The 20,922-nt window shown below is 50.9% G+C and overlaps 10 protein-coding genes across 10 annotated transcripts; 7 read left to right on the forward strand and 3 right to left on the reverse strand.

Moving 5' to 3' along the window:
- Positions 1-1,588: 1,588 nt before the first annotated feature.
- On the forward strand, positions 1,589-2,059 carry LDX57_010747 (uncharacterized protein; the record flags this gene model as incomplete). Its single annotated transcript, XM_046092493.1, has 2 exons — positions 1,589-1,787; positions 1,848-2,059. The coding sequence occupies 2 exons, from the start codon at positions 1,589-1,591 to the stop codon at positions 2,057-2,059; spliced, it is 411 nt and encodes a 136-aa protein (XP_045948471.1).
- Positions 2,060-5,165: 3,106 nt separating this feature from the next.
- On the forward strand, positions 5,166-5,477 carry LDX57_010748 (uncharacterized protein; the record flags this gene model as incomplete). Its single annotated transcript, XM_046092494.1, has 1 exon — positions 5,166-5,477. One exon carries the CDS (start codon positions 5,166-5,168, stop codon positions 5,475-5,477), a length of 312 nt encoding a protein of 103 aa, XP_045948472.1.
- Positions 5,478-6,287: 810 nt separating this feature from the next.
- LDX57_010749 (uncharacterized protein) lies at positions 6,288-7,880 on the forward strand (the record flags this gene model as incomplete). The annotated part of the gene is made up of 2 exons (XM_046092495.1): positions 6,288-7,664; positions 7,725-7,880. The coding sequence occupies 2 exons, from the start codon at positions 6,288-6,290 to the stop codon at positions 7,878-7,880; spliced, it is 1,533 nt and encodes a 510-aa protein (XP_045948473.1).
- A 951-nt stretch (positions 7,881-8,831) lies between these two features.
- ALG5 (dolichyl-phosphate beta-glucosyltransferase) lies at positions 8,832-10,242 on the forward strand (the record flags this gene model as incomplete). Its single annotated transcript, XM_046092496.1, has 3 exons — positions 8,832-8,948; positions 9,042-9,830; positions 9,898-10,242. 3 exons carry the CDS (start codon positions 8,832-8,834, stop codon positions 10,240-10,242), a joined length of 1,251 nt encoding a protein of 416 aa, XP_045948474.1.
- Positions 10,243-11,340: 1,098 nt separating this feature from the next.
- Positions 11,341-12,075, forward strand: LDX57_010751 (uncharacterized protein; the record flags this gene model as incomplete). Its single annotated transcript, XM_046092497.1, has 1 exon — positions 11,341-12,075. The coding sequence occupies one exon, from the start codon at positions 11,341-11,343 to the stop codon at positions 12,073-12,075; it is 735 nt and encodes a 244-aa protein (XP_045948475.1).
- Positions 12,076-13,787: 1,712 nt separating this feature from the next.
- On the forward strand, positions 13,788-15,056 carry LDX57_010752 (uncharacterized protein; the record flags this gene model as incomplete). Its single annotated transcript, XM_046092498.1, has 1 exon — positions 13,788-15,056. One exon carries the CDS (start codon positions 13,788-13,790, stop codon positions 15,054-15,056), a length of 1,269 nt encoding a protein of 422 aa, XP_045948476.1.
- Positions 15,057-15,742: 686 nt separating this feature from the next.
- On the forward strand, positions 15,743-16,690 carry LDX57_010753 (putative cell wall protein; the record flags this gene model as incomplete). Its single annotated transcript, XM_046092499.1, has 2 exons — positions 15,743-15,829; positions 15,896-16,690. The coding sequence occupies 2 exons, from the start codon at positions 15,743-15,745 to the stop codon at positions 16,688-16,690; spliced, it is 882 nt and encodes a 293-aa protein (XP_045948477.1).
- Positions 16,691-17,530: 840 nt separating this feature from the next.
- Positions 17,531-18,207, reverse strand: ATG3_1 (ATG3/ATG10 family protein; the record flags this gene model as incomplete). The annotated part of the gene is made up of 1 exon (XM_046092500.1): positions 17,531-18,207. The coding sequence occupies one exon, from the start codon at positions 18,205-18,207 to the stop codon at positions 17,755-17,757; it is 453 nt and encodes a 150-aa protein (XP_045948478.1). The 3' UTR covers positions 17,531-17,754.
- A 182-nt stretch (positions 18,208-18,389) lies between these two features.
- ATG3_2 (E2-like enzyme) lies at positions 18,390-18,929 on the reverse strand (the record flags this gene model as incomplete). The annotated part of the gene is made up of 1 exon (XM_046092501.1): positions 18,390-18,929. The coding sequence occupies one exon, from the start codon at positions 18,927-18,929 to the stop codon at positions 18,390-18,392; it is 540 nt and encodes a 179-aa protein (XP_045948479.1).
- Positions 18,930-19,623: 694 nt separating this feature from the next.
- LDX57_010756 (putative cyclin) lies at positions 19,624-20,594 on the reverse strand (the record flags this gene model as incomplete). Its single annotated transcript, XM_046092502.1, has 2 exons — positions 19,624-20,265; positions 20,334-20,594. 2 exons carry the CDS (start codon positions 20,592-20,594, stop codon positions 19,624-19,626), a joined length of 903 nt encoding a protein of 300 aa, XP_045948480.1.
- Positions 20,595-20,922: the final 328 nt, after the last annotated feature.

Consider the following 20,922-nt stretch of genomic DNA (forward strand, 5'->3'; position numbering starts at 1 on the left):
AGTTATACATACTTGGGTGGCCTCTTATCTTGTACGATCTGATCTCTGGACATTTGAAAACCTATCGTTGGAAACAGCCTATAATTAGCGATACACGATCTGCGAAATCCTCAATGTGACTGTCAAACAAATATAGCTACCATTCAGCATTGCACAACCTGAGCATTCTCCTATTTCACTATTCCCTGTTAGATCGAAAGCCGTCCAAAAGCCAAGGTGTCACAGCTAATTCCCACCCCGGCTGGCTCCAAGCGTCCTAGTAGCCAACTACCACCTCGATACGCTATAAACGGACACCAACATTCAGAAATGGCTTAGGAAGGTCCTGATTGATGCAAGGTTCCCGCTGTTTGATGGGTCTGTTCCAGTAGGAAGTGGCCCGGGCAATGCAGTGTTGCGCTCTCCCCCTGAACTGGCAGAAGCAAACTTTCTTTGTTCCTCGGGGAGCTTGTGACACGGGCTGCAGATTGCGTTACACCGGCAATGGTTGGATGTTGGTATCTTTTTGTGGGAAGAAATCCAGTCTCTGGTTACACTCTTTCGAAATCTCCGGATTTCGCGCTATTTTTAATAAATTAAAAACTGGACTGAGGCTAGTTATTTATACATCGGAATGCCTCTCGGTAATAAAAAAAATAATTCTTAGTATCCTCTTGTACGTATCTCCGAAGGGTCCAACTTATAGTATCACTTTTTACAAAACCTATTTTCCTTCATTGATGATTCTCGGGTACAGAGTATGTCAGGGAATTAAAAAACCGGCAACATTGCCATAGCTTGCCCGTGCATTATGCAGAGATCCCCAACCTCCTTCTAGTCACTCAATACTAATACTCTGCCTTGAAGCTCTGGGCATTAGGAGCCACTATGTATCTCCCAGCTTAGCCCATGTTTCGATAAAGCAGACTTGCGTACAGTATATTAATCCCTCATCATCAGACTGATTCTGTTAATATAATCGCGCATCATATATTACCTGACGATGTCTTAGTTTATGTACCTTATAGAAGTTCCCCCACATTGTCTCACTACATTCGGTAAGCCAAATCGAGTAGTCGTCCGCGAGGGAGGACCATGATAGCCTGGTGGTGTTTACTAACCTTCTAGTGACCGTTGGAGGTACGTTAAGTTTGGCCTTCTCTATCATAAAGCGCTGTTATAGTTCGAAGATCTACATGAGGTAAAGAAGCGTGAGATACGGTGTAATGCTTGTATACCCAATTGCTTACTAGATCTAGCACGAGCCCTTTTCGCCAACCTGTCGCGTTAATGCCCTAGATAGCTCTTCACAAAACCAGTACTATATGAGGCCTTCAAGGTGCCCTTAATCCATTACTCGAGCACTGCCGGTGTGATGTCTAAGTTACCATGGAGTATTTCGAAAGTGGATATTGAAGAACGTCAAGGTATTCACACGGGCATATAACTCTTATAGGTACTTAGCGTTCTTGCTTGTGAGTACCATGGTAGCTACTCTCTCTATAAGTATGCTTCGTTTGAACAACATTACCATCATCATCAACAACAACTCCTCTACGCAGCATTCCTCTAAAGATTCTCTTCTTTGCCCAGTTCCAACACCGTCAACATGAAGACCAGCTTCTCCGCCATTGCACTCGCCCTCGCTGCGACCTCCACCGCCACCAAGTTCGTTGTCAGCGGTGATGGCTACATGCACCTGAATGGCAAACAAATTCTCGCTTCCAACGGTGCCGTCGAGTTCCAGAGCCAGGGCAGCGACTTCACCGTGAGCAACGGCTTCTTGAACACCTTCGATGGCAAGAAACGTAAGTATCACCAGCCATCTCCTCCGTCTAAAACAGTGCTTACCTAGGTGACTACCTCAGTCTACGTCGGCAGCAACGGTGACGTTCTCTATGGCTCCCAGAGCGGCGACAAGGGCTTCTCCATCGAGAATGGCAAGTTGACCTGGTCCCATGACAGCTTCTATGCCTGTCCGTTGGATGAGCTCTTTCAGACTATCAGGCTTGGTGCTGTCCGCAAGGATAACCAGTCTCCTGGTGATGACTGCTCTCTCATCGTCCTCACTCAGGTCTAAGTTCGTCTCGGAAACTTTTGGTATGTAACCACTATCGCTATTGCTGGAGTTACAATGCTGATTTTTGGGAAGGTCTCCAGTCGTTTGAATTGTTCCTCGTTTCTTACAAAACCGCCAGAGATTAGGAGGAACGTCGTCGTTTGTCCTTGGGGAATAATGACGAGGGCTACATGTAACTACACTTTTTTAAAGCCTAGACTAGGCATCCGCCTCTGTTCTAACCGTCAAGGAAATAGAATTTTATATACATACATACTCTTCTTTCATATAGTTATAGATCTGATACTAGATCGTAGCTACAGTCTTCAAAAGCATTGCTGTGGCTCCGAGACCTCAAGTAACAATATGTCCTTTAGAAGTAGTTCAGATGCAGACTATTGGCTGTATAATATGCAGTGGTCTATTACGTTAGCAATTCAGAAACTTCGGGGATTTGAAAATCTGTGGCCAGAGACTGTATCGAGTGACTGAGAATATAATGTTTTTCGAAGAAGAGAAATGGGCACTTGGTGAGGGACCCTAGGACAAGGTTAAGGGTGATGGTGAATGATGATTGGGCGGCCGGCAAGCTGTCAACCGACAGATAGGGGCAGATGGGTCCTGCGGTTCTTGAGTCCTGACGGAGGTCACTGGAAATGTACATCCGAAATTGACTAACTTCAGAAGCGGATAGAATATATTGTGCTCCAAGCCATTCCCTCGAGATCTTTCGCACATCAGCAAGCCGGTATGGAGCTATTGGACACGGTTGTAACCATTCCCTCCCATGCAAGTCAACGGCCTTACATACAGAAAGTACATAAAGTCTACTGGGATTCAAATCCTTCCCTACTGACCATTTCGACACTATTTCTTCAAGTGGGTGTCAGAAATCAAGCCTAACTTGACGCCTAAGCTCTCTCGCCTACAACCGCAGCGTGCTAATAATGAAATGGCCATTAAACGATGGACCTTGAGCTCCCAATGAAATATTCGATTCGTCACATTGAGTGGCTTTTGAGACCATCAGCTCCTTGCTAGATAATTGGACAGGATCACAATCAATCCACTTACGATATAACGTTATACCTTCGGTGGGTCTGTCGGGAGACATGCATAGCAGATTTCAACTTTTCCAAGGAATTCAAGTCAATCAGTATGAAGCTAGGACATCCCTTGTACAGTACTTTTCGCTCGACTGGAAATGACATTCAATCTGGAATTGTCGATCTCACCCACATCTAGGATCAATAACCACAGTATAGTGTAACTACTAACTAGACTAGGTAATTACCCCTAGATTTGGAATGCTTGGAACCCGCGCGGCTTCCAAATGGTAGCTAGCCCTGTCCAAGCTATGAATAGCCTGCCTACACAGTACTCACCTTCCGGTCGAAAGGATCGCTAGCCCCATCAAGGCGGACGGTCGATCAGGGTCCCAGGCGCCAGAGTCAAGGGCATCGCGTCCGGATTAGGCATGAACGTTAAACGTGGCGCGCTGATCGCAGGATAGAGTTGCGGCATACGAGACGATCCGCAGGGCTCCGGGCATGCTTCGGTGGCAAAAGTCTCACGTCCAGTCAGTCGGCGTTGTCTTTGCGCTCACGCAAGGGTGACCCGATTATTTGAATGCCAGGTAGGGTTTTCCGGCGCGGACTGCCGAGATTGAGGAGGGCCAGGAATTGCCGGGAGACGGTGGAACGTGTCGCACGGACGAAAAGGGAATGGGCGTGAAGTTGGGGCTTGGCGAAGGGCTCGAAAATGCGACTGATCTGGCCAGGCATCTGTTTGATATGAGCCATCCCTCGTCATGAGTTGCTGGCAATAAGTCCGATGGGTGGTGGCAGGAAGAGATGGAATCAGACCGTCAGAAAGGGTCAGACTCAATAAGTCAACAATCCACCGTCAACAGACCTTCATGCGCGGGAGCCATCAAGGGAGTGTCGTAAGCTTTATAGGCGCCTGAGGGTTAAGATTGCGATTAGTACCCAAACTCCGTACAGATCAAAAACTATTAATGTTTGCCCATGCGAATGACTGCCGCCCCACTGCAGCCATCCCGTGACCCGCTGCCGTCCGGATTCGGTCGCCAAACTCCCTTAGGCCGTCAGGCAACTACAAGTGGATCGCATCGCTTCGGCTCCCTTTTGCTGTCCACAGCACAGCCTTCATGCCTTCCTGGGAGTCAGACCAGGCCGACCAGGAATCTGGAGTTCCGCACGGTCGCATGGGCTGGGTACACCTGTACGAAGGCCATTCGCAGGAATAGTCCGCCGCGAAATCGCAGCAGTTGCTTCAGGATTGCGCATCAATGATGAAGCATCGACGCCACATTGCTGTGGCGGCAAGGTATGATGCCAAGCCACAGCTACCCGCTGCTTCGTCAGTTAATTACTTCATAGATGGCCAGGCAAATCAGATCAGTTTGTATCCGGATGTAGATTGGACAATATTATTAATTCTAATCATCAATGTCACTACTCACTAGTGAATACTCCGTGCAATCCAACGTAAGGCAACTGGCGGGGGTGGCAGGCAGGCAGGCCAACTATCGGTACACTTAGTTAAAGTTGGTTAGGCCCCATTTCAACTCAGCCTCTTCTGCCCGTCGGCCATTTTCATCGCCTGCTGCCCCTCTCCGCCTTCCTGCTCTCCACCGTCATGCTTTAAAGTCGTCGGATCGGTCTTGTCTGCCTCATATTTGAATATTATTGTCAATTTATCGTGGGCTAGCTCTTATCTACTATGCCTTTCTAGTTCCCTGCCTAGCGTCTTCTTCCTTCGCGCTTCTCTCCGGGTCCTATGCTGCTGTTCGGATTACTATTCAATTCGCTCCGTCGGCTTTCCTCCTAGGCAGATGAATACAACACGATAAAGCTTAGTTGCCTAACCTAAATGTCACCGTCCAGCCAGTTCCTTATATATCCCAAGTACTAGGTAAGTTCTGCAGTTGCTGGCTTGCGGCTCCGTTGATCCCATTGCTTGAATTGCCTGAATCCTGTTTCTGCTGCTCTGCTGTCATGTCCTGTTGATGCCATTGTGAACCTGCCACTGTCTGTCGCTTTATTGTTCATCGTGAATATCGTTTCACATTCAATTCACTTGCTCTCTCATCTCTTGTTCCTATATGTCCTGTCATCCTATTTCCGCCAAGTCCCTTTTGTGTTCCAATCTTGAGACATTTGCAAGTGTTTTGGCAGCTTTTCAACCACTCAACAATTCCCACTCGCCAATCACCATCTCCGCAACCGCCATGGCGACTGGGCAGCTAATGGACATAGATGCCGTATTACATCATCGTGGTTTAGGTACGATGAGTGATGATAATGTTGATCGGGGAACGATTCCATTCCGAGTCCGGGATTCGGTGAAAGATCCTGTACCCGGTTCTCCGCCCAGGCGTTCTTCAAGAGCCCATGATATAGACGTCGCCAAGTGAGTGGCCCCTGATGACTATTCGGTGCTTCCGCATCGTCAAGTCAGACGTCAATCCTTCGAATTATGCGTGTCGCAGCCTTCTGATTCCCGGTATAGGAGTCGAGTTAGCCCGCTACTCTCCGGCGCAAATTCCCCGGGGGGGTCTTCTACGACTAATCACGCACATCATTCCGCCAGCGTCTCTTTATCAAACAAGAGGCCGGATTCTCTTGGGGCTGTACCCAACAACTTCGTCCCAGATGACCTAAGTGAACAAGCCGGAGATCTGGTTAATCCGAGACTATCCAAAGGGCATCGCCCCGTATGCTCGGCGGACATAGAGCATTCAAGTCAACCTAATAGTCCAGCTAGCCGGATCTCTCGCGATAATCACCCCAGAAATGCCGGTGTCGCCAGCGGCATACAACAATCCCGGATTTCTCCGGACTCGCTGGGCCACGCAGCTGCAGGTCCATCGCGACTTTATCACCACAGAAATCGCTCCAGTCCCGCTTTTCAAGATAGTCCAAGGACCAACTTTAACGACGAACAGGAGGCATTTGCCTTGCCGAGGAGGTCACGTCTCGTCGCGGAGAGACTTTCGTACGGTCAAGGGTCGGCGCAGAATCTGAGCAACGAACATCAATTCGTCCGAAGGTTCGCTGCCGGATCCGAAGGTACAGCATCACGTGGGATTCTCTTAGAACTGCAGGACGCTGAACCGGTAACAGAAGAAGAACTGATCAGCGAGGTGCGCATTATCTACGGCGGGATAGTTGCGGTGGAGAAAAAGTGTGCGGAGTATATTCAAAACAACAAGGAAAACCCCGACATGACCCCGGAAAAATGGCATGCAATGCTTACGGTGCACCGAATGCTTCTACAGGAGCACCATGATTTTTTCATGGCTTCGCAACACCCATCCTCACTTCCATCTTTCAGGCGCATATCGGAGAAGTACGCTATGCCGGCTCGTATGTGGCGCTATGGAATCCACACATTTCTCGAGTTCCTACGTCGTAGACTGCCCGAGTCCTTAGAGCCCATGCTGACATTCATTTACTATGCATACTCCATGATGACCCTCTTTCTGGAGACCGTGCCGTCGTTTGAGGAGACATGGATTGAATGCCTTGGAGACCTGTCGCGATACCGCATGGCCGTCGAGGAGTCCAATCTGCAGGACCGGGAAATTTGGGGCGGAGTCGCAAAGTATTGGTACAACAAAGCGGCGGACAGGAACCCCGACGTCGGCCGCATTCAGCATCATCTGGCCGTCCTAGCGCGACCCGACATCGTCCAGCAGCTTTTCTACTACACCAAATCTCTTGTCAGCGTGCGCTCATTCCCGGGGACCCGAGAGAGCATTGTGCTTCTATTTAACCCTGTCATCAAGGGCCCACGGGTTGGTCATTATCATCAGGTCATGGCCGAATTTGTGACCGCACACGGCTATCTATTCGGCCGGACTACCTCGGAGCGTTTCTTCAGCGCAGCCGAAAACTTTTTGTCGGGTTTAGACAATCATATCCCCCGAGTTGGAGGAGCATTTAAAATGCAGGGAGTTCATATGGCTGCCTCAAACTTTGCTGCTATGCTGGAGTACGGCAGCACCAACGCTCTCTTGCCGAATGAATTCCGCCTAGCATCCACGACACAATCCAGACCTCTTGAGGACATTGATCCATCCGTTTCCAGGCACTGGACTTCCATCAGCGAACCTCAGAAGGTTGCCGATGATTTTCTTGCGCTCGACGACCCTGAAAGTCCTTCCCGTTTCATATTCTACGGCTCGTATCTCGCATTCCAAACATTTTCCATTTTCCTCGACCAAATAGGCGATAAGAATATCTATGCGGCTCTCCACTTCTCATTAGCGTTTTTGTGGTGTTTGTCATGCACGTCGGGCGGCATGAAATATGCCGAACTGGTGGTTCCCTGGAGGCGGATTGTCGCCTTTCTCAACACCATGTTTTCGCCCTTGTTGGACATGAGCTTGGTGGAAAAGGACGAGTTTCCCATCTCTGATGAGACCAAATGGATACCCGAAGACTTTCTCATCCGCGGCCATATCTGGAGTCAGGCCTACTATCCCCCTTCCTTTTTCGAAGGTTCCCCGACTGAGGATGACGGACGAAACATCGAAATGCCATCGCTCAAAATCTCCCGGATGTATAGATGTCTTTGGCTAGGAGTGAGGCTGGCAAAGGTGCGTTCTCAATCCCGAAGTAGGCTAAACAAGCAGGGGTTGTACTGATATATCGCGCAGTTCGATCGTTGGATGACCTATGACTCTGCTTTGCAGAAATTCTCCGTTACCCCCTTTGCTCTGGAACTCGAGAGGCTCGCGGAAGCACAGTGCCCCTTTCACATCACTACACCGCAAGAAGTCTCCGGTGCCGATGTGGAAATGCGTGGCTCTTGAGCATTGAGCAGGTTGCGGCTGACTGAGTTTCTTGTTTGCCTGGGATTTATTCTGAATCATTGGTTCATGAAGTAATATGGCATTACTAGCGTCGTTCTGTTGGACGTATGGATGCCCAGATGACACCGCCTGGGACGCAAAGAAACATCCGGTCCTCCGCGTCCCTTCGAAGTCGAGCATGTTATACGTTCTGCGGTGTTTACGTGGACATGCGTCAGGCAAGCGGTCATATTGATTGACGCTGGTACCGAGTGTTATGCCTTCGTCATGGGGGCACGATCCGATGCACATACCGAGCCATCGTCTAGCTTTTAGTCGTTCGCGTTTCAGATCAAGGCTTTGGTTACGGTCGAGCAATCTCCAGAAGCGTGCTACATTGTACTGCTCAAGAAGGGGGCAATAGAACACGGGTGAGGTGGACGATGATATAAATGTGTGATGTGAAGACAAGAAACAATGACCAAACTAAACACAGTCGTGATTCCATCAATTGAATATAGACAATGAGACACGGCACATTGCCTAATAATAATAATAATAACAAGTAACAATTGTTGTGTACCTAGTCCGACGGGGAATACGTAAGGCAGTTAAATTCCAGCACTTAATTTAGATGCTGACGACGGGTCGGAGACGCTAAGCACTGAAAGGACAAGCTGGCGACAGGAACGCGTCGGAGATACGCCCGCTTTCCCCCCTCACCTCCTCTTCGGCATTTTCCTCTTCCCTTTCGCTTTTAAGCTCCATCGCGCCCTTTGGCTAACGATGCCCATCTCTCCCCGATATCCAGGTTGATTGTTCGTACCAGACAAGTTCCGCGTCGCATGGCTGGCCAAGTCCGGATTGTCTCCGTCATCTTGAGCGTTTAAGCTCATCCTCCTTCTTCGACCTCGACATTCCTCTACTTCTATACCGCTCTCTCCCTATTCTCAAGTTCGCACAATTGCAACCATGGCGTCAGAAACGTGGATCGGAGTCTGCGTTCATTGCGCAGACCTCCTTGCCAACGTCCCCATCTCCATCCTCCTCTTGACCGTTGTCGCAACTCTTATCGGAGCGTTTGTTCTGGTACGTTGGCCCCCAATTTTGTGCTCTACGTGAATCAGATAGATCAATGGTAGTTATCGATGAGCTGACCTCCGCTCCGCTCGAATTACACAGTCCTACGTTATCCTCTTCCTCGTCGCCCCCGTCCCGCGAACCCCCTTGCCAGAAGAGAAGAAATACCGCACTCTATCGAAGGATGGATCAATTACGGAGCCCCAGCAATTGCCTTGCTGGTATGATACCTTGACCAAACGCACCGTTCGGATGCCGGACCATGCTGCCATGGAAGAGCCCGAGCTGTTCATGTCCTTAGTGGTGCCGGCCTACAACGAAGAGGACCGCCTCGGCGGTATGCTCGAAGAAGCGGTGAACTATCTCGAGCGCATGTATGGAACATTAGCCAGTCATGCAGAGGAGGGGGTCCACGCGTCGGGCGAAAAGGCGACTCGGCGACGCACCGCCGCCCAGCAGCCATTGAATGGTCAAGCTGCAAATGGCCGGGCAAATAGCGATCGGGGCTGGGAGATTATCCTCGTTTCGGACGGATCCAAGGATAGAACGGAGGAGGTGGCGTTCAATTTCGCTCGCGACCATCAGCTCTCGCTGCATCCTAAGGGTCACGCTGGTCCCTGGACGCCTAGGGTTCAGGAGGGTGTTCATATACCGCCCGGGACGATACGCGTGGTGACATTGGCTCAGAATAGGGGGAAGGGTGGAGCCGTCACGCACGGCATGCGACATGTTCGTGGCCAGTACGTAGTTTTTGCGGACGCAGACGGAGCGAGCAAATTTGAGGATTTGGGAAAGCTTGTCTCCGCTTGTCAGGGGGTCGAGGATTCCGAGGGCCGCGGCGTCGCGGTGGGCTCTCGAGCTCATATGGTTGGGAGTGAAGCTGTTGTCAAGGTATGGCTCCGTAGTAATCCTGCAACTAAAGTAAGTTATGTCGCTAACATCTGTCCCGAAACGATAGCGCTCGAAGCTCCGCAATTTCTTGATGCATTCCTTCCACCTGATCCTGTGGCTCTTGACTCCCTCGAAAACGGCTACGATCAAGGATACTCAGTGCGGGTTCAAGCTGTTTTCTCGCAGCTCGCTGCCCTACATTATCCCCTACATGCATTCGGAAGGGTGGATCTTCGACGTGGAGATGCTGATGCTGGCTGAATTTGCGGGCGTGTCGGTGGCCGAGGTCCCCGTCGGGTGGAGAGAGGTCAAGGGGAGCAAACTCAACGTGCTTCGCGACAGCATCGGCATGGCCTGGGGTCTGGCCGTGCTGCGAGCGGCCTGGTCGCTCGGCGTCTATAGACGGACGTGAAGATCGTGTCTCACCGCGCAGGGAATAGAGTTTACTTATATATTAAATTAACATTATGATTACCCCATCTCGCGCATCTTGATATTCAGGTTACTCTGGGGATGTTCAGGGTTTGATAGGGATCATCACGATGAAATCGGGCTATTGTCTTGCGTTGAATATTAATAGCATCGTCAGTCGGTGGCGCTACCGAAGAACAACCGGCACGGCGGATTTGCTCCGACGAGTCCAGACTTGCAGGGGCCAGACAAAGCCGATGACTCCATAGTCCGGAGTCCGGAGTAGATCTGGGATCTTGGGGAGTGACGAGTGACGAAGGAGGAGACAGGTGCAGAAGTGCCCGATAGTCAGTCCGAACTAATCATGGCCTGATATCAGCCTGTCCGGGATCTTTAATCTTGATATTTCCTGTCAGTCACGCTGCCCTTAATAAGAATTGCTCCAACGGGTAGGACCCAAAATTCCCCGACAAGGGGTCCTTCAGGGACTCAGTGGCGATTAAGTTCTTCGAGAAGAAAAAGTTTTCTGGTTAAAGTTTGCAGCGCGATGGTTCGGTTGATCCGGCCCGGTTTCTTTCTCCCTCGGAAGCCTCCCATTTTTTAAGAAATGGAGTTAGCTGATCAATAGTGGTATGATGTCGCTTTGACTGTTACAGAGTAGAATTTTTTTTTTTTCTTTCCTTTCTGGCCTTTTCTTGAATCGGTTCTATTTGCCCCCTTTTTTCCCTGTTCTTTTTCTTCTGGCCGTGAGCGCTTCGCCTTGGCATGAGCTGATTCTGCCTGCCAACTTGCTTCTGCATTCTTTTCTTTGTTTCTCTTCCTATCATTCATCCCTTTTTCTGTGCTGGCCTAGGATCTTGCCGATTAATGACTCAATTATGAGTCGGTGTTGCTAGGATTAGTGTCAGTTGATGCTTATGAGGAGTCCTTCGTTATATTCACCGTCCGAAGTATAAACGTTGGCTGGTATATCGTCACAACTTCCGCCTTCATTATCATCACGATAACTTGATACTGCTGCTATTACGACATATCTGACTACTACTATCTTTACCACTACTATCATTATCTTATCGACGTTGCTAGTCAACTACACCAAATGGAGATGCTTCAGGCAATCGAGCCGGGTGCTCGCAAACTGAGCGCCAAGGAGTCTCCTTTTCTGCGCTTACCGGCTGAGCTCCGCCTGATGATCTATGAATATGCCCTGGCCATTCCCAACGACTACATCGACCGACCCCTGATCGTGGTCGACGACCGCGGGAAAACGTTCACTGCGCGCGGGCGATATCGCGCCCTCTGCATGTGCCCCAGTTGGGTCGGCGAGAATGGCCGCGTTCGCAACCTGCTCTCCGTCAATCGCCAGCTGCACGACGAAGTCGAGGACTTTGTCTACTCGCACAACACGCTCTTCTTTCGCAACTCGTTCGATCTCGACCGCCTCGGCGCATTTCTTGATACGCTCAGCGCCACCGCCCGTAATCGCATCCGCAGCGTCGGCTTCGAGATCTTCTTCTTCGTGCATTCGCAGACGGGCGTGCCCAAGCGGACGCTGAAAGAGTACGAGCGCGCAGGTCGCATGTTGTCCGAGAAGCTACCTAACTGGACGACGGTGCTCCTGTACCTGGATCCGCGGTTCTATTTCCCATCTGCTGCTGCGGGTGGGCGCGAACTGTCGGCTCGGGGGGTCTGGTACCTGGCGACGGTTTTCGGGAAGATGCGCAAAGAACTTCAGTTTCTTGCGCTGCCTTCGATGCATCGGCATGTTATCAGCGAAGCGCAGCGGATGCTTCAACTAGGGAGGCGAAACTCTCAAGAAAAGTCCTCTCTTTAGGGGGAGCTTGGATGACTGACGTCTTTCCGATCAGCCGAACATATGCCGACCGACCATGTATTTCTATCTATTCGTCGCCTTTCTGAAATTTTGCTTTTTCTGCATCGCCTGTTTCATTTGGATTTTCGCAAACCTTTTCGCCTTCCGATTTGCGATTCTTTGGCCATTCCCCTCATCACATATTTGGCGTCATTTTCGTTTAGAGCGCATACCCTTTTTTTTCTGATTCTCCACAGCGCGATAGACATTGATTTCCATCGAAACGTGGAGCACCGAGATGTTCGAGGAGTCGAGCAATTGGCCCGGTGGCTAGTGGGTGCTGCGCGATGACGTTTTTTGATATTTGACGCAGAGCAACGGCGCGATCTTTGGTGTCAGCGATGACCCCACTAGCAGCCGATCAAAAGACAAAAAGGATGTCATCGAGGGGTTTTTTCTTATCGTGGGGAGCATCTTGGAGTTTCTTTCTTACATTCGAGCATGGGATGTTTTTATGGAGGGAGTAAAGGATTGTTGATGGATTTTCTGATTGATATCTCTGCATGGTTTATGTGTTTGTATATAGTAGAGATTGAGATAGACTGCTTTCTGGACAATATGAGCTGATTAATTAATACGAGATGCGACCAGTCGAGGCTGGAGCTTGTTTCGAGGGGATTGAGTAAAATGGCGCCTCGCACCAATCGGTTCGACATCATTTGGGCGATGATATCAAAGCCAGATGATTGCAACATCTGGCTGGACGGATGATCGAGACGGGCCAAGGACTAGTAGTCTAGTAGGGAGAACTACTGAGTCGGCTGTACCCTCATCATTCAGTGAAGAAATCAGTACTCCGTAAGAATATGTGTGGTTGCCTCGACGTCATCGTCGGCCCTCGTGATCGGCCTCAGGCCTCGCAATCACGGGGAAACAAACACCTTCAACTATTTCAATCCGTCGGTCTTCCTCCTCTTCTCTCCTTTTGACTCTTTACCTTTCGGATGTCTTATCTTTTTTATCTTTTTTAATCTCCCCTCCCTCCTGCTCCGTCCCCTCTCTGAACTGGCGGTGTATTTGTTGTCCCTTGGAGTAGGTCTATTTCTCCTCTTCCCCGCATGTGGGACTCGCCTTTTACCAGCCAGTCGTGGGAAGTCCGAATGCCTGACTTCTTCCCATCTCCATAGGTCCACTCGCAAATAACACAATGCTGTGAACCCATCACTGCAGTCAAGCGCATTGTCCACTTGTCGCCCCACGTATGGCCGCCTGATCTCAGTGAACTCTCGTCTCTCTCTCTGCCGGATCCGTGGGTGTCATTTTCAGGCACCCGTTGGCATCTGATTAATTAATCGCTCTGAACTGTCCTGTCTCATGCTTGGCTCCCTGCCAGCCCCGACCTTTTGATTGTTTCGCCACTGTACGTACGTTGGTCTCCGTAGTTCCTCCTCATTTGTTGTATGGTTTGCGACCTGCTTCCGCGTTGTTTCATGATGCTGAACTGTTGACTTGTGTAGCTGACCGTTCATTCAGTACCCAATTTTATTTTATTTTTCTGTCCTTCTGGATCTGCCCGAGGCAACTAACCTCGCCTCGTTGTTATTTTCTCGTTGTCCTTTGCCTCATCTGGTCTTCTTTCTTATACCCGACCATCCCTTCTTATGAGGGGCTCGTCCACCCCCTTGAAGTTGTCTCAGTAGAAGTCATCTGTTTACCTCTACCAACCACCCAAAATGAAGTCAGCAACCGCTACGAAATCTCCGAATGGCCACGGCAGCTGTTACAAGGAGGTGCGCTTCTCTCCTACCGCCACGCCCATCATGCGTCGTGCGCAGTCGTTGCCCGTCAACCATCCCTATCATCACATGAATCACACGCTTGGCACCCAGGGCGACTCCTCGGTCTCGAGTGTAAATTACCTCGACCAGGCTCAGTCCCTCCTGGATCGACAACGAGCGAATTTCGAAAAGGAGAGGTCTCTTTTTGCCGAAGAAAGGCAACTATGGGAGCAGGAGCGCTCGTTACTCAAATCCAAAATCGCCGAACTCGAATTCCTCCTCAGACGCAACGGGGCTACGGTCGCTGGTTCGACCTCCCCTCCGGGCGCCTCGGCTCCCCACTCGTCCGTGATCTTCCAGAGCTTGCCCACGAACTGGTCGGAGTCAGCTCATAACCCTCAGGTTTGGGAGGGGTCCAGCCCTGGCTCGCGACCCACCCGCGTTTTTCCCGAGGCGGAGAAATTAGTAGACAGTCAGACCTCATTGTCGGAGCAAGGAGCTACCCTGTCGACCCCTTCCCTTGACGCTGCGCTGTCACCCCGGTCCCATGCGACCGATTCGACGCCCGGCTCTACCATGTCCGTGCCGATTGAAAAGCTCGACAGCAGATTAGATGGCATCACGCTGAAATCCACCGCGCTACCGCCGGAAATCTTCGCCCGCGTGATGACACCTCCTTCCCCGGTTTCTCGGGAGACGTCTCCCTCTGCCACCCATAAAGCCGAAATCAAGCCTGGCTTCAAGCTCCGGCTTTCTGAGCTGGGGCCTCCTGAAAGGAACCTTGTCAGGGATGCTGGACACACCCCCATGGCCGTCATCGATCGCGATATGGAAACGGAGTTGCCTTCGCCCACTGAAGGCACGATCAAGGAGGAGGACGAACCCCTTACTCCCCGGGCGCTTCGGCAACCTGCAGAAAACTCCGATTCGTATTTCGCGGACCTGCCCGACGACCCGGCTCTGAAGGGGCCCCTCTCCCTAGTGAACGACGAGGAGCACGACCATGGTTTTCTCAAGGAGCTAGACCAAAAACTCCTGGACGAGGCGAGACACGTTCTAGGGTCGTCCGGGCCAACCGAGGAGTCGAAAGAGCCCGAGACCGACACCTCAAACTCTGGGGAGCAGGAACCGGAGCTGAAACTCAGAAGCACCACCAATTTTGGCACGGCCTTTGGAGATCCCGAGCTGGAACGATATCTAGCAAAGCAATCGTTTTTGGCATAACTTCTATACGGTGATGATCTATACAAGAATCTACTGTTGATGTTTTAGATATACCTTTTTTTTTCTGTGTTTCATGTTGGGCTTTATGGGCTTTTTTGGATCTTTTTGTGATATATAGGAACAGGCGCTTTTGTATCCCGCTGGGTTGTGGATACTGTTATTGACGATCTAACGATGAAGACTTGCATCCTCTTGACAGAAAACAGCCATGTGTAGCTTACAGAATACAACCAAGTTCGTGCGCCCTCCTTAAGGGTCCATCTCCCTAGCGACGTGAATAGTCCGGAGTCACCCTTGCATTAGTCTGCATCCATCTTATCTCCCTGGACTCCTGGTTCAGAACGAGCATCCCTGCAGCCTCATGCAACGCTATCGGTATCGATAGGGGCTTTTACTTATCGTGGCCTTGCATGAGATCCCTATGGAGCTGTATACAGGGCCTAGAGCCCTTTACAGGGCGTATGGCCCTGTCTATGATGACAGAGACGACCGGGCAATTATAAAAGGGCTTTGAGCTCTGTCATTCCTTCTAGCATTCAGACCTCATCCATCCTTCATTCCTTTGGCTATAGAGTCACTCATTCTTATCATACATTCTCTCAATCTTTAAGTGAACATCACTCATTCAGTCAGAATCGACAAACCACTTTCCTTTGAAGCATCAGGTTCCTACCTCCATGCACAAAATGCCCTCCACGAGAAGCATCTCGGCACTCTTGTGCCTCCTCTTAACTGCCACTCCTACCTCAGTTCTTTCAGTCCCCATCTCCAAGGTAACCAATCCTCTCCTTCTCATTGGTCCTCCCCACAACAAAGAAACTAGCTAACCCCATCTATAGAACCACGCCCTCCTCCCCAGACAATTCAACAGTAACTCCCAAGAGGGCTTCAACTGGGACTTTTCCATCCCCGACGGCCCGGGCTTCCATACCGGCAGCTCCAGCTCCAACAGTTACAATGAGAATAAGAACCGTGGTGACTCGGATATGACGTCTGATACTACCGCGAATTCGGATACTTCGATTGGTATCCCGGATGGTCCGAGTGTCAACTTTGGGAACTTTTTTAGTTCGCATTATGAAGAGAGTGAACCTGAGCCGGAGCCTGAACCTCAACCTGAGCCAGAGCCTGAGCCTGAGCCTGAGCCAACTCCTACACCTGCGCCGCCGACTCCCCCGCATACACCTGAAGAGCCGGAGTCTCCTCCTCCTAGCCCATCTTCTGAACCGACTCCCGAGCCCGAGTCTACCCCCGAACCTGAGCCGACTCCTGAGCCCCAACCTGAACCTGAGCCTACCCCGGAGCCCGAACCTGAGCCCCAACCTGAAGAGCCCGAGCCCCAGCCCGAGCCTCCTGTCCATGAGACCCCGGCGGAACCTGAACCCCAGCCTGAACCGGAGCCTGAGGTCGTCGTCGTCGAAGCATGCCCCGCCCCTGAGCCTGCTCCTGGTCCTGAAGCTCAACCGCAGCCGGAATCTGAACAGGAGCAGGAGCAGGAGCCGGAGCAGCCCGAACAGCCAGAGCAACTGGAACAAGAACCTGTGGCTGCGTCTCCGGTAGAACAAGCACAAGAACCGGAACCGGAACCCCAGCCCGAGCTTGAGCATGCCAATACATGCCAGTGCGCTTCTTGAAGCTCTCTTCATCGGTTCCAAAACTGACTTTCTATCACTCTCTCATTTTGATCTGGCATCTGACTGAAATGGTTTGCTATACTACCGTCTAGTCCCCTTTTAATCCTATTTGACTGATTCGATATTTCCTTTAATCCTCTCCATCTGTTCATTTACCCTACCTACTACCTCCCTACCCCTTCTGCCCCCTTGTATCTTCTATATCTGTTATTATTATCAACATTTCCCCCTTTTCACTGCCCTTTTCTTTTCCTTTCTTTCTTACCCTCTGTCTTATCCTATTCACTTCTTGTGCAGGTCTCCTTGGTGTTATCACTTATCTTATCATCACCATTTACCTACTTATTTTATATTTCTCTTTCCCTTATTCTCTTGTCTTTTCCTTTGTCTATTTGGTCTTTGTCTGGTTATCGCTCATATATCTTTCCTACATAGTTCTTCCTTGCAGATCGGTTACATGTTCATCTAATAGTTGTCTAGTATATGGTATAAATAAATATTACTTCGTCTTTTTATATACTGCTTTTCCGTCATCTGATTTGCTTAGGGGCTTTTTTTCTTGCACGGAGATGTGTAGATTATACGGTTTGTTTATGGTCCTGGGATATGTACTGTATGCAGTTTAATGTTGACATATTCGGTCGCTGCAAGGACTAACCATCGGCCAGATGAGCTTTTTGGTTTAGTTAGAAGTCATACCGATATCTGCATTTTCTACAGGTAAGTCACGCATGGTGATATTACGTGTAGATCAAGAGAGATTTGAAATATAGGAAGTAAATGCGGGAAGTTGCATATCTCAAGGATATAGAAACTAATACGGAAGTACTAGGGAAAAGAAAATGTTATAATGATGTTCTTCATATCATGTTGTGTCATGCTATCATGAGAAAATTACCTACCTACCTACCTACTATATCATTTGCGCCTTGGAAAGAAAAAAACTAGTAATGAACAAGCGAGAGACCCAAAAAGTAAAATCACTATTAAACGCTGACGCATGGACTGGCTGCCTGGCTATGGGTATGTATATGGATGGGGCTTGAAAACAAAGATCATGCACCCTATACACCCATGGTATAATCATGCTCAATACCAGGCGTCACACTCGCGATGAATTTCAGAAAAACAACCAGATACTGGTCCACCCGGATAGCCACCTGGTCTTCCTCGTCGTGCTGCAGAACTTCCCATTCGTCGCCGCCGGCGCCGCTCTGCTGCTGCTGCTGCTGCTGTTCAGTCAAAGACAGACCCTGGACGTCGTCGACCAGACCTTCGAGGCCACTTCCAGCAGCCGGGGCGGGGGCTGTCGAGGAGGAACTCGAGTTCGCTTGCGCCTGCTTCAGCTTCTCGGAGCGGATCTTGAGCGCTGCGTCGGCGCGGTCGAGAAGGGTTTTCATGACCGAGGCGTGCCGACAGGGGTGAACGGTGGCCATCTTGACGTTGCCGTCGAACCACGGGAAGTCTTCCAGCGTCACCGTCTTGTCTTTGTAGTCGCCGACGATGTCCTCCATCATGAGCGGTGGGGGGAGGGGTTCCGACGGAGACAGGTACCCGGAGAGGTAGAGTCGAGGGGTCCGGTAGAAGTTGGAGTATGTGATGTAGAGGTTGTAAGTGCGGGTTGGTCTATCAAGTTCCTCCCATGTTAGTTTCCATCCAATAGATAATCGGCACCATAAGTCCTTAAGGAGAAGGGAGCTTACTGCGTCATCCCCGACCCTCCCACCGGCTCACGAATAATCGCCTCCTCATCGTCATCATCATCCTCCATATCGGGAATCTCCTCTTCCTCTTCCTCCTCCTTCTCGCCCATATTCCCCGCCTCATCAACGGTCCGCACATCGCGAATCCGAGTCTCCCGGTCCCGATGGGCTGCGTCCCCGCCGCCCCCGGTCCTCAACCACCCATCGTCATCATCCTCCCCGGCCCCGCCCGACAACATGTCCCGGACGATCTCGTCATCGTGGCCCGCATCCCCCGCGAAGTTATCATTGAGCCGTCGGTGGCAGGGGACCCCGCGCGTCACCAGGAACTGCTTCCCCTCGGGGAGATAGGATACACGTTTGGCGGGCGAGGAGGCGTCGGCCCACGCCCATGACGGGAACTTGTAGACGAGGTAGTCGCCGGCCAGGACGAACTCTTCGGGTGTGATTTGTCCTGTGTTGCGGAACGTTGAGGTTCGGGAGACTGGGGCGAGGCGGTCGCGCCAGGTGGAGAGTGTGGAGTGGAGGATGTTCATGTTTGGCCCTCTCTCTGTGTATGATTATCGCAGTGTGTGTTTCCTTTCGTAGAGTGAATCATGAATATGAGTAAGATAGTGATCGTATGTTAAAGTGGGATGGTTGAACTGGAGGAAGAAAGGGAGACGATGATCAACGGCCCTTATCAGTTGAGGGGGCGGTGACGGTCTCTGCCTGGGGCACGCGGGGTCACTACATCATGTGGCGGAGACTTACTTCAACTCCTTCAACTCCCGGAAGGTCCCCTGATTCTCTGAGTCATGCTCCGGTCATGTTTTGTGGCTGAGGTGACTGGTCTTATGGATTATACAAGTTATGACATAGTTGTATAAATGGTTTGTTTTTAAAGTTGGTTTGATTCGACGATATCGTCCCTTGTATAGTAGGTATGTACAGGTAGGAAGCTAAATATGTATATACAGTGGTCTGGCCATGCACTCCTGTTGGTTTGTAGGTAGGCTGTTGCTTGCTGGAAGACAGACGCTTGGAGCGACCCCTTCACTAGCAGTGCAATATGCTCCACTTCCAAAATCAGGATTACATAGTTGGGTCGGGTTGGTTGGCATTGGCACCACCCGTGATCGAGTGACATCCAGCTCCAGCTCGTGTCAAGCAAGCATGGTAGAAGGCTCTTGAGGCACCTTGAGCAGCAGTAGGCGCTCGGGCCTAAGAAAGTGCAAGAAATGCCCATCCTCACTCTCCCTCTTCCATCATCCTTCTCCTCTCAATCTCTGCTTCCACATCGTCCACAGTCATGGGAACCGTCTTGGACGCCCACTTCTCCTTCTCGGCCCGCGCAAACCCCTCCATACTGCGCATCGCCACGACCAGAAACCCGAGCTCTTCGCGGTCCACGTCGAAGACCTCCCACCACTCATCGTCCACCAGTTTGACTCCTTCCTCCCTCGCGGCGAGATAGATGGACGACACGGCGAGCGCGTTAGGCTGATGCGTCACGTACACCAGCTGCGGCGAGAACAGCGACGCGTTCAGGTGCTCGAATACCCGTCGCGCAACGGCCGTCGACGAAACACCCAGGGTTTGAAGATACGTCAGGGCGATGGTGTGAGGGAGGGCAACGTGCGTGTCAAAGCCCAATGTACGCAGGATGATCGATTCGATGCGCATCAGAGTCAGTCGCTGGCTTTGGTAGCCGCCTTCGGAGAGGCAGTAGGTCTCCGGGGCGGGTTTCTCGGGCGAGCCCGCCGGATTGATGAACCATAGCGGCGAGGCATCTTTGGAGAGGAGGAAGGTGTAGACGTTCAAAACGGAGCGAGGAGAGGTGGGTTGAAAGGATAGTTTTGCGGTCATGTAGAGCGCCGCGGCGGATACATCCTGTGGCAGGGAAATAGGCGGTTAGCGGTTGTTTTTCCTGGCTGTTCAGAAGCTCCAATATCAAATACCTTCGCCGAGTAGATGCGCAAACTGCCTCCTTCAGGACCGATCCAGAAGCGAGTAAAAGTTACGACGGCCTGGGCGATGATATCTTGCGACAATCGCAGCAGAACTCCCGCGGCTTGCGTCAGCTGGGTACCGGCAAATCGAATGGAAGCTTCTAGGTCGGGAGAGACGCCGTCGATGGAGGACGAGGAGCTCGATAGTTGCTCTGGCGTCGCGAGAGCATTGGACAGGAACTTCAAATCGTCGGTGGCCGAGGGCGCCATAGTGGGCGAATGGAGATCGGAGGGCAGCTCGGGATGATTTCTGAGCTCAGGCTCTAAGCAAGTGCAATCATTGAGATGCGTGGGATGCTGTGTTCAGAACCCACGGTCGCTTTGGCACCGGTGAATGATACCAGGGCTTCTTGGCACTTGACGCAGTTGATGCTCTGCGCGGGCGGCAGAATAATCCTGTGTCGAAACTCCGTTCACCGCCTCATTTGTATATTACATAATTCTATAGATCTTGCGATGGATAAAGCTCAGTTGAGAAGAGGAATTACTGTGCATTAATGAGTGGACGTCTATCCTTCTTGTTAAGGAAAGGGCTTTT

This window comes from Aspergillus melleus (assembly GCF_016097325.1).
Source record: "Aspergillus melleus strain CBS 546.65 chromosome Unknown contig6, whole genome shotgun sequence".
In the NCBI taxonomy this organism is placed as follows: Eukaryota; Fungi; Ascomycota; class Eurotiomycetes; order Eurotiales; family Aspergillaceae; genus Aspergillus; species Aspergillus melleus.